The 12,104-nt window shown below is 42.8% G+C and overlaps 1 protein-coding gene across 1 annotated transcript in view; it reads left to right on the top strand.

Annotated features, from left to right (window-relative positions):
* LOC145417842 (von Willebrand factor A domain-containing protein 5A-like) overlaps window positions 1-12,104 on the top strand; it is a 756,527-nt gene that overhangs the window by 463,369 nt on the left and 281,054 nt on the right. Inside the window, exons 11-12 of the mRNA XM_080286463.1 lie at window positions 7,756-7,920; window positions 10,505-10,652. Of these exons, the coding sequence (XP_080142589.1) occupies window positions 7,756-7,920; window positions 10,505-10,652 (313 nt within the window). The remainder of the gene's footprint in view (window positions 1-7,755; window positions 7,921-10,504; window positions 10,653-12,104) is intronic.

The raw sequence follows: 12,104 nt of genomic DNA, 5'->3' as shown, positions 1-12,104 counted from the left end.
CTTCTCTCACTCTTCTAGCACGATCTTGCGTTGGCGCATACACACACACAGTCGCCCACATTTGTATTCCAACTTTCAACTTTACCCACACAATCCTTGACCCAACTGATCTATACTGTCTTATGCTCTTCTTCCATCTTTTACTCACAACTATACATACTCCTTCCTTTGCCCTCTCATTCTCACCTACTCTTGCACTTATACCCCATCCATACTCCCATTCTCTCACACTTTCTTCTCTCCATTTTGTTTCAGTTATTCCACATACATCCACTTTTGCACCCTCAAGCACCTGGACAATCTCTCTCTCTTTCACCTCATCATTCGCTCCTCTTACATTCCATGTACCCATTACCAAGTCCTTTGTCCGGTCCTGAGTCGTCATCGTTTGATGGCGGGATGATACAGGTTAATAGAAAAATTTTAAAGCATCTTTCCTGTCACAATCTTCTTTCTGATCGTCAGTATGGGTTCCATCAGGGACGCTCCACTGGCAATCTTCTCACCTACCTTTCAGAATCCTGGTCATCCTCCTTTCTGGACTTTGGCAAAAGCTATGCCATTGCACATGACATCTCAAAGGCTTTCAATCAAGTCTGTCATAAGTCTTAATTTCCAAACTGCCCTCTTACAGTTTTTATCCTTCTATCTGTGCCTTCATCTCTAGCTTCCTTTCTGGTCATTCTATAGCCACTTTTGTAGATGGCCATCGTTCTTCTAACGAGTGGTGTTCCTCAGGGCTCTATCCTATCACCAACTCTCTTCCTTTACTTCATCAATGACCTTCTAAGCTGTACATCTAACCCTATCCACTCATACACTGGTGACTCCACCCTTCACCTTTCCATTCGGTTCCTGCAACATCCATCTCAGCAGTTACTCCAACAAACAAGGGATGAGGCTATGGCACACCTAATGTCTGACTTGGCTCGTATCTCTGACTGGGGTAAATATAACCTTGTTGTTTTTAATGCATCAAAGACTCAGTTCTTACACCTATCAACCCGACAAAATCTTCCACAGGTGTACCGACTAATGTTTAATAATATTCAACTTAAATCCTGCATCATCCTTGAACATGCTTGGCGTTTCATTCACACGGGACTTATCTTAGAAAGATCACATTACATCTCTTGTAATTTCTGCATCCAAGAGATTAGGTGTGCTGACTCCGTTCCTTCTTTACCCCTGCACAATTGTTGACTTTATACACGAGTTTTCTCCGTCCCTGTTTAGAGTAAAACTCTCGTGTGGGGAGGCTCCCCACGTACAGCTCTTCTCAATGGGGTGGAGTCAAAGGCTTTTCGTCTCATTAACTCTTCTCCTCCTACTGGCTCCCTTCAACCTCTGTCTCTTCGCCACACTGTTGCATCTTTATCTCATTTCTATTGCTACTTCAATGGTCACTGCTTCTCTAAACTGTCTGCTTGCATTCTTCCGGCTCTATGACGGACGCATAGCACCCGTCTAGCAGCAAACTCTCATCCCTTTTCTGTCCAGCTTTCTAATGCAAGAGTTAACCATTACTCCCAGTCCTTCATTTATGCAACAGGTCAACTCTGGAACTGTCTCCCTCTGTCTGTATTTCCTGCTAGCTATGATCTGCAGTCTTTCAATTGCAGTGTGTCCAGGCATCTCGAAATGATCAGATCTTGAATTTGGCTCTCTCTTCTATTTTGTTTTTCTCTTGGAGGGAACGATTATTGCCGGCTCGTGGCCTTTGGTTCCTTCTTCCTAGCATTTAAAAAAAAAAAAAAAAAAAAAAAAAAAAAAAAAAAAAATGTTAGGAAAACCTCCTGTACAAGATCCAGGAGCTTTTGATCCCAACAGCTTTCATAGCTTCGCACATCAAGAGTATTACAATTTATATTTATATTGAAATTTCCAGTTATTGTAATTCTTTTATATTTATCTTCCATTCTATCTATTAGAGCTCTTAAACTCTGAATTGTACTTTTTGCCAGGTCTTCATATTTGCCTCATTTCCAAGTGTTTGTTTGGATGGCATGTATAAATTTGCCACAATAATTTTCCCTTCATGTGTGTTAGTCTCTAATGCAGTTAGTTCTGGTTTTGAGAGTATTTCAAGTTCTATCTCTTTGGTTTCTAGAGTTTTCTTTGTTAATACCAGAACTCCTCCTCCTTTTTTTTTCAGATTTCTATTTTTGTCTGTGTGTTGTGTGTGTTGAGTGTGTTGTATGTGTTGAGTTTACTTGAGTGTGTTGATTGTGCATGAGTGTGTTTGTGTTGAGTGTGCTTGAATGTATTGTGTGTTGCATGTGTTGGCTTGTGTTGAGTGTGTTGTGTGGTGTGTTGAGTGTTGGTGAGTACTGAGTGTGCTGGTGTGTGCTCTGTTGGTGTGTGATCAATGTGTTAATGTGTAGTGGCATGTGTTAGTTTGTGTTGAGTGTGTTGGTTTATGTTGCGTGTGTTGGATTGTGTTGAGGGTGTTGGTTTGTGTTGAGTGTGTTGGTTTATGCTGTGTGTGTGTTAGTTTATGTTGAATGTGTTGGTTGTGCTGAGTTTGTTGGCTTGTGTTGAGTGTGTTGATGTGTGTTGGTTTGTGTTGAGTGTGTTGGTTTGTGTTGAGTGTGTTGGTTTAAGTTGAGTGTGTTGGTTTGTGTTGAGTGTGTTGGTTTAAGTTGAGTGTGTTGGTTTGTGTTGTGTGTGTGTTAATTTATGTTGAATGTGTTGGTTGTGTTGAGTTTGTTGGCTTGTGTTAGTGTGTTGATTTGTGTTAAGTGTTTTGGTTTGTGCTCATTTGTGTTGAGTGTGTTAGTTTGCGCTGAGTGTGTTGGTTTGTACTGAGTGTTGGTTTGTGTTGTGTGTGTTGGTTTGTACTGAGTGTTGGTTTGTGTTGTGTGTGTTGGTTTGTGTTGTGTGTGTTATTGTGTTGAGGGTGTTGGTTTGTGTTGAGTATGTTGGTTTGTGTTGAGTATGTTGGTTTGTGTTGTGTGTGTTGGTTTGTGTTGAGAGTGTTGGTTTGTGTCGAGTGTGTTAGTTTGTGTTGATCTGTGCTTTGTGTATTGATTTGTGTTATGTGTTGGTCTGTGTTACGTGTTGGTCTGTGTCATGTGTTGAGTATGTTGGTGTGTGTTAACTTTAAGTGCATTGGTAGCAGTAGTAGTAGTTGTTCCCTAGGCAGTCTTGCTGAACATCCCCCCCGAGTCCCTTAGGAAGGCCATGGCCGAGACTGGGCTTTCCCACAGAGCTCTCAAAGAGTGTACAGTATGTTGTGTTGTTGGTGTAGATGATCGTGTGCAGTCTTCCATAATGTGCTTAATAGTATGGGGTGCTGTGTTGCATCCGGGACAGGCATCAGTGACGGAGTCATCCAGCCTCTTCTGGTAGCTTAAGAGGTCTGGATGGTGCCCACATCTCAGCCTGGCCAGGTGGACCCTGTCCTTATGAGGGAGATAGGATTCAGAAGGGTGGATGTCAGGAGGCCGTGCATGCAGCTGTGTGTTGATTTAAGTGACTGAATGGAGCGGTGAGTGATCTGAGTGCGAATATGCTTCTGGAAGCTGGTCTGAGGTGGGCGAGGGGGGAAAGATGACGGTATTTGTGTATGGTATCGTGTGCTGGGTGTTGTTTTGATGTTCCTTGGTGTTGATGGATGTGCTGCCATGTAATATAGAGGATGTTGTGGGTTTGTGGAGGCTGCAGCAAGAAACTGGATGCCTCTCATGTCTAGGCGATCCTTGACTTTGAGGACTTTGGTTTCTTGATGTAGGTGGTCTGTGGGTGTAGTAGCTGTGCAGCCTGTGATTATTTTTAGGGTCTTGTTCTGTATAGTCTGTAGAGTGTTGTAGTGTGTTTGGTGAGGTTAGGAGCCCAGGCAGGGCTTGCATAATTCATCACTGAACGTATGTATTGTTTCTATACTGTGGTGGTGGTTTCCTTGTTTTGTCCGAATGTTGTATGGGCAAGTGACCTCAAGGCATTGAGTCTTGGTGTTATTTTATTTTTAATGTTTGTGATGTGTTGTTTAAATGACATTGATGTATTGTATGTTACACCAAGGATTTTGTGTGTGTGTGTGTGTGTGTGTGTGGTAGGGGAGTGTTGTTTATAGTGAGGTGTGGGATGTGACTGTGTTCTGCTGTCCAGTTTGTGAGAAGGGTCACTGTAGATTTGGCTGGGGCTATTTTGAGCCTGTTTGTGGTGAACCATTCATATAGTGTGTTGAGGTAAGGTTGGATGATGTGTGCAGCTGCGTTTGCATTTTGGTGCGTACATGTAAATGTTATATCATCTGCATAGGAAGCTATGTGTATCTGTGGTGTGTAGGGTGTGGGTATGTTGTGCATATATGGATTAAAGAATGTAGGGGACAAAACAGATCCTTGGGGGATGCCATTTGTAAAGTTTCTGATGTTAGAAGACTGACCTGCAGATGTTATGTGTGCACATCTGCCTGCTAAGTAGTTTGCCAGCCAACTTTTTATGTTATTGTGCATGTTTGTGTTGAGTATTTTGTTTGTGAGGTTGTGGCGGGGGATGGCATCAAAAGCTATGCTGATGTCTGTGTGGTGGCCTAGCTGAATTCATGCCATCAAAAACTGTCTGTGTAAGGTCTGTAAGAAAGATGTTTGTGGAGTGTAGTGGCCTAAAGCCATGTTGTGATTGGGCTAGGGGAATGTGAGGTGTGACTATTTGTAGTACCAGTCATTCAGTGACTTTAGAGGGGGTGATGAGGAGTGTGATGGGGCAGTGTGAGGAGAGTAACGTGGGGGCTTTATTGGGTTTAGGGAGAGTGATGATAATGCCATGCTTCCAGATGTTGGGTATTATGTTGTGTGAGTAGCTGTAGTATGATATGTTGGTGAGTGCTTGGATGCCTTGTGGTCCAAGGTGTTTAAGGTGAATGTTGCTTATGTTGTCTGGTCCACAGGCAGATGAGTGCTTAAGGTTGTTAACGATGTGCTTCGTCTGGTTGTAAGTGAAAGGTGCGTAGTCTGGGTCTGTGGGGAACCGTCTCTTACTTCAGATGATATGTCAGTCTTCCGGATGGGGGTTTAGATGGCTGACTTGTGAAAAGTGATTGATGAAAGTGTTTGCTTGTTGTTTGTTTGAGGGTATGGTGTCTGTTGTCTGTTGTTGTGATGGCAGCGTGTGATTGTGCGGTGTTGCTGTTGGGAAGTGTGATGCTGTTTAGTGTTTTGTAGAGTTTGCTGATGTCTGTTTTGTTGTCAAGTGTTTGGAGGTAATTTTTCCAGTTTAGTGTTTGCTGTTCTGATATTTTATTGTTTATTTGAGTGTTGAGTTCTTGTATTTGTTGTATGGTGTCTTGTGTATGGGGTGTTGGGGAGTGTCACAGTGTATCCCGTTGTCTGATGAGGCCATGAATTTCTGGTGTGAAGTTGGGGTTGTGTCTCTTTCTGTTGCCTCTAGGGATGTGTCTTTTGTCTGCATTTTGTATAATTGTATTGAAAGTGTGCACAGCGGTGTTGATATTTGTGATGGGTGTACTGTTTAGTGTTTCGAAATGTTGTTCTGTTTCAGTTACACAGGCCTCCCAGTTGGCTTTCTTATAATTAATGTATGTGTGTCTATGGCCAGCTTGGGTGATTCTGGTTTTGGTAGTGATGATGATTGGGAGGTGATCAGAACCTAGGGTTTTGACCACTCTCCATGATGTAGTGGGTGCGAGGTTTGGGGAGCTGAAAGTGATGTCTGGGGATGATGGGAGGAAAAGAGCTTGGTGTGGGATATGGGTATGTTGGTCTAGATTGTTCAGTGTGAAAAGATGATCTGTCTGGGATTGTAGTACCAGCCCTCTGTCTGTGTCAGGGTTGTTGACATGCCAGGCCGATGACTTGGCGTTGAAATCACCACCCAGGATGATGTTGGGTATGTTAGTGATGTGATGTATCTGTGGAGAGTAATTGTGTGGTACTGTGGGGGATGATTGGGGTGGAATGTATGTGTTAGCGATTGTTATGTGTAATTTGTTACCCGTGCGTATTTTAATTGACTGTATTTCTGTTGTGGTGTCATGTGGGGGGAGAAGTGACTGTGTGTGTGCACTGGTATCTGCAAAGTTGATGGATTTGTGTACCAGGGTAATGAGTCCACTACCACCGCCATCAGCCTGGTCTTGTCGAATTGTGGTTAAGTTATGAAATGTTGGTGTTTTCTGTGCTCTGTGTAGTTTTGTTTCTTGTAAGATGGCAATGTGTATGTTCTGTTGTTTAATGAATTGTGTGAGTTCTTGTTTTTTGGTGTTTATGCCATCTATGTTTAACTGAAGGATGTTTCTGTTGTGTGTGCGATGTGTGTTGGCTGCTGCAGCACGGGCAGGAGGTGGTGTGGGTGGAGGGGAAGGGGTAGGAGGAGGTTGTGATGGAGGTAAGGATTGAAGTAGATTCAGTTGGGTTGGAATGGGAGGAGTTGGAGGACTGGATGGTATGGGAATGATCGGTGGGTTTGGGTTTGGAGGTGTGATGGAAGTAGGAGTGGGATTGGTGGGGGGGGGGGGTTAGTGGATGGGGGGAAGGAGCATAAGGAGCAGGTCCAGGTGTTTGTGTAATGTTTTCTGGATGCAAGTGTTGTGCAGGTGTAATGGGCCCAGTTCTTGCAGGAATTGCACTGAACTGAACCCTTTGTCTGTTGGGTCGACGTGATAGGTTTTGAGCATGTTGGACATATATATTTGTTGGTGGGTCCTGGATTGCTCTCAATGTCCCCAGCTAGAAGAAGTCATTGAGAAATGACTGCCGGGAGTCATTTCTCGGTGTAGAAAAAAATGGTGTTGTTGTGTGTGTTGTGTTGGGAGATGTGGTACTTGCCCGGGCGACCGAAGCCACTCCCAGGTACTCGGGCCCTGTGAGGGGCCTGGGGGGTTTGCGGTGGTTTGGCCCCCATGCTGTCCTCCTCTTCTCTTCTACAGCCTCTGGGGGGTAGACCCACGATGAAGATGCCACTGCTTCAGGTCAAGTGCATTGGTTGTGTTGTGTTGTTTATTGGTGTGTGTTGAGTGTATTGTTTGCTAAGCGTATTGGTGCTTTTTACCAGCTGTGATGGCAAAGCTGGTATATTTTTCAGTTTGTCTGTCTGTCTGTTTGTGTATCTGTTATCATGATAGCTTCACAGCTGCTCAAGATATCATCACAAAATTTTACAGGTGCATAGTAGGGATGAAAATCTCATACGAGTTCAAAATTGGTGAAAGTAGGTCAAGGTCTGTGTGTCTGTTAGCACGATAACTTCGCAGCTACTCAAGATATCATCACAAAATTGTACGAATGTGTAGTAGGGATGAAAATCTCCTTCGAGTTTGAAATTAGTGTAAGTAGGTCAAGGTCAAGGTCATATTCCAAGCTGCGCTAGATATGTATTGTCTTGTGGCTGGCATGATTCCCTCCTTGGGGAGGCCTCTAGTTTGTTGGTATGTTTTATGTGCTGTTGTGTTGCCTTGCCGTGTATACTGTGTTGGCATGTGTTGTCTTGGTGTGATTTGTGTTGGTGTGCATTGAATGTGTTGGCATGCATTGAGTGTGTTGGTATTTGCTAAGTGTGCTGGTGTTTTTAGGTGATGATGTGTTTTATTACATGTTGATGTGTTGCTGTGTTGTGTTATTGTGTTGATGTGTGTTGCATGTCTTGATGTGACTTGTGTTGGTGTGTTTTGAATGTGTTGGCTTGTGTTGAGTGTGTTGGTGCAATTTGTGTTGGTATGTGTTGTGTTGGCATGTGTTGATTGTTTTGATGTGATTTGTGTTGGTGTGTGTTTAATGTGTTGGTGTGTTGCAGGTGATGGGGCTGGTGGCATCCATGGTACAGGACAGTGTGCAGGGTGTGTCGGTATCATGCCAGGTAGATCCACCCACCAGAATGAGTCTGATGCCCAAGGTTCCGCCAGTTATCTTCGGGGGACAACACCTGGTGCTATACACTAGGCTGCCTCCAACCACTTTGGTGAGCAGTTGGCCCATACAGTGATTTCTTGGTTATCATGCACTTGGTTTTGGCAATTTTTGCTATCACTGCTAGTTGAAAATTTGCACTCCTGCCATTGTCGTGCATTTTTTGGCTAAAAAAAAAGCTTTGTTATCATGTATCTGAGCTGGCTTCTGCTGCCAGTAATGGTACAAAATCAGTGGTTTCTGATGGCTTTGAGGAATTCAAAGATGAGGCCATACACGGAGTTAATCCGTGGTGGTGGAGACCACTAACTCTCCACCCCCTAGCCTCAGAACCCCTTACCTCAGGCCCATCTCAGGTCACCATATGGTATGTGTTTCTTCCCTATTATGCCCTTTTCATAATTTTCATTTAACATAATCATGCCTGTAAGTGTTTCCGATACGTAGCATAGCAGTATGTATGCATTTAATTGGCCTATAATGTTGTGAAATGGAAAATTTGGATTTACAGGTGGGGTGCTGTGGTACCAGATAAGATAAATCCCATAGGTTCTGTACTTTCATTATCATGCAGGGCACTTGTTTGGTGAGCCACAGCTTGCAAATGCAAGTATTTTTTCCCTTCGGCGAACAAATTTTACATGCAAGTTGCCTTTTGGCGAGGAGAAAATACATCCACATCAAAACCCAGTCAGCTACAAAATAAGTAAATCTCACTTAAATGAACAAAAAAGCACGTTGTGATCGATTATTGAGTCTTTCCTTGTCGCCACTGTGAATGTTTAATACCTTATTATATGATTCTAATCATCACAATGTGTAAATGAATAAATACTGTATATTTATTTCTCGTAAAATATCAGGGCTTGTAGTCAGTTTGGCTACCAAAAATTTATTTGGCTCATAAATGTGAACCTCAGGAGCCAAAGGGCTCACAACCATCGGCAGTTAGCAAGAGCCCTGTCATGTAATATTGTTACCATGCACTAGATACAGTACCAGCTAGAAAGCACTAAGAGAGCGCATACGTCCACCAATGCCATTGGCCCCAAAACTTGAAAACTCAGGCTGTAGTTTTCAGGCTATGCCATGAAAAAAAGCATGACTGTAACAGTTGCTCATCAGTGAAAATTCATCAATGATTGTTTTGGAAATAAGTACAGTGTATCCTTGAAAACAGGAAAACATTTACTGACATACCCTTAGACAGTTATTACTGCCAAACACAAAAGAAATAAGCATTAGTTTTATAGACATTTAAAAAATCCACAAAATTACCCTATCTTGCAGTGTTAACAAAACTAAAAAAAAAAAAGATCTTGGGTATGCATCTGGATCTGTATCCACCTCATAATCTAATAAACTTTCCCTTGGTCAATGGGCCAACCCTCCAGAAAATTTCATCGAAATTTGACTGTAACTTTTTGAGATATTTTGTGGACAGACAAACAGGCAGATATTGGTGATCACATACTTCCACCCCGACTTCATTGTGATAACCAGAGGATCATTATGTTTCAGAAACATTACATTGATGTAGAGGGAGGAACCAACGTCATGTGGATGGTATAACACCAGATGATTTTCACTGTTATCATTATTTTAACCATATGTATTACTAACCAGAATGGTTACGCTGCTTGCTGCTGGACCATCAAGAAAATGAAACAGTCTGGTACAGTTTGGCAACTCCCTTTGCACAAATACTCAGATGCTAGTTTGCTGACCTAAAAATGCCCTTACCACCTCCCTCCCTCCACCACCCCCACCCCCCAAAAAAAACATTAAAAGGCTCCTAAAAGTCCCTAAACCAGGTTACCTCTGGCAATCAATATGGGAAGAGGGAGAGTCTAGGAATTTCCCTGTTACTGTCTTGAAGGCTCTATGGACTGCCAAGAACTAGTTTCAAAACAGCCTCTCAGTATAGGAAAGCTTTGCCACGAGGGACCAGCAAAAATTAGGTGTAAGGGAGACTGTCCAACGAAGCCAAGTGCCAAAGTTTGATTCAAGTAGAAATGATGATTCTATGAACCAGTAAGTGTATGGCTGCCACTGATCTGTGAGGTATGGTAGAGTACTATAAGAGTGAGAGTGAAGTTTGGCTACAAGCTTGTTAACCGCCCAGACAACTATTGATTCTCAAGAAAGATACTCTTTAGTCTCATGTAGACAACTGAAGTGAATTGTATTTTGTACTTTCATGAGTCTTTATACAGAATGCTGATATCTCTTTGGGTATCCCTTTGAATGATGATGAAGTAATGCAACTTGCATACAATCCGCATGTGATGAATGCAAATAAAAGCTAGGGAGTGGTGTGGTAGAGATGTATCAGATGTAGAAAGATGCCAATTCTTCTTATTGTGCCCCTCATATCTTGCTGTGGCATGTTAAAATATGACACCAGTTAAATGAAATCTTTTGCATCTAGAGCAATATGCAGTATATGAATTTCATGCATCACCCATGTCATTGACTAATGAACTCTAAAAATATTTGAGGCTACAAACAAGGGCTTACATACAAATGGCTCTAAGTGTGTTGTGCATTGGGTTCTCATCCAGTTGCACCTGGTCACTACAACAGCAGTAAAAAGATACAGTTAACTGATTTAGTTTATGGATGTGTTGGTACAGGTGCAGGAAGTGAAGGTGACAGGCAATGTGGGGGGCCATGCCATCACCTACAACGTAAAGGGTGAAGATGTGGTGCAGGTGCATGACCAGGAGATGAGCCTTCACCGTCTGGCAGCACGTACACAGATCAACCAATGGCAATTGGATGGTGATGGTAGGTCACAACACAGTGGATAAAGTGGGCTCAGGGGATTGAGAGGTCTGGTTATGTGGGGTCCAGGAAGCTGAAGAGTCTGATCAGGTGAGTTTGAGAGGTCTGGTCAGGTCAAGCCTAGGAAATTGATATGCAGTATCTGATCAGTTGGGCCCAGGGTACAGTATTTAGATATTTGATCAGGTGGGTCTGAGGGGACTGAGAAGTCTGATCAGGTGAGTGATAAGGAGACATTAAGAGAAGGTCAGGGAAGATAGGTCATAGGTCACTGTGGGCCAGGTATGTATGTCTAGGGAAGGTAGGTCAAGGGGTTAGGGACAAAACAGGTCAAAAAATTCTGAGCAGGAGACAAATTTATATTATGCTAGTGAGCTGAACACCATGCCACTGCCTGGCAATCACACCCCACCATGAAATAGATGATTATAGCCAATCATTGCCAACATTTGCAATGTCATCAGCATCTGTGAACCTCTCTCTCTCTCTCTCTCTCTCTCTCTCTTTCACTCCATATATATATAAATTTCAAATTAAAATGGACAAATGTACCAAAAAACTGCATCGAAATTCAAAACATCGAAATTTAAACTGAACTTCTTATGGGAAAAATCAATTTGGGTCCAGGGCCTCCCAACTTCACTACGTAAAATCATGATTTTTTGCCCACACTTCCTGTAAACTTTATGAACTATAAATGTGGTTAAGTAAAAGTAGTTCTGCACTGTATTGCCATACTGTACTGTAGTGTAGAATGGAGCAAAATTTGTGACAGTTTGTCAGTCTTGTCACAGTTTTTATTACAGTAGTTACAGCACACTGTACAGTACAGTACTAACCTTAGGTTATGGAATATTATCACTTGGCTATACTGTACTGTAGTGTAGAATGGAGCAAAATTTGTGACAGTTTGTCAGTCTTGTCACAGTTTTTATTACAGTAGTTACAGCACACTGTACAGTACAGTACTAACCTTAGGTTATGGAATATTATCACTTGGCTGGCTGGTGTTTGTGGTGTGTGCCAGGGGTGGACTACTCAGTTGGAGTAGCCTTCTCTGTGGAGGTATCCAACCCGAACCCCTCAAAATCAAAATCATCCTTGAGTACCTGGACATCTGCAGTGTCGACATCCTCCTCCTCACCCTCTTGGATGGTTATATCTTGCAACACCCAAGTAACTGGCCTGAAGAAGGTGATGATCTTTGACTGTTTCTGCTTATGAAGCTGCGTGCTGTACAGTTCCATAACTTGTCCTCTGAATTCTTGGAGTAAGTTGTAACAAAAATACAACTAAAACACTAACGAAATTGCAGCGAAATGCACACCCACACGTGGAAGGTACAGACTGAAACTGTGGTGCTTGGCTGTAGAGGGCAGGACAGTTGCAAGATGGCCGCAGACTATAGAACATCACCTTGCGCATGATTTGTTTTGGTTGGAGTCGGGC

The sequence above is a fragment of the Coenobita brevimanus genome, chromosome 111 (assembly GCF_032717465.1).
Source record: "Coenobita brevimanus isolate Jiangsu-jjx chromosome 111, ASM3271746v2, whole genome shotgun sequence".
NCBI classification, from domain to species: Eukaryota; Metazoa; Arthropoda; class Malacostraca; order Decapoda; family Coenobitidae; genus Coenobita; species Coenobita brevimanus.
Note: the sequence above shows the minus strand (reverse complement) of the source record. Positions and strands in the feature narration are given on the sequence as shown.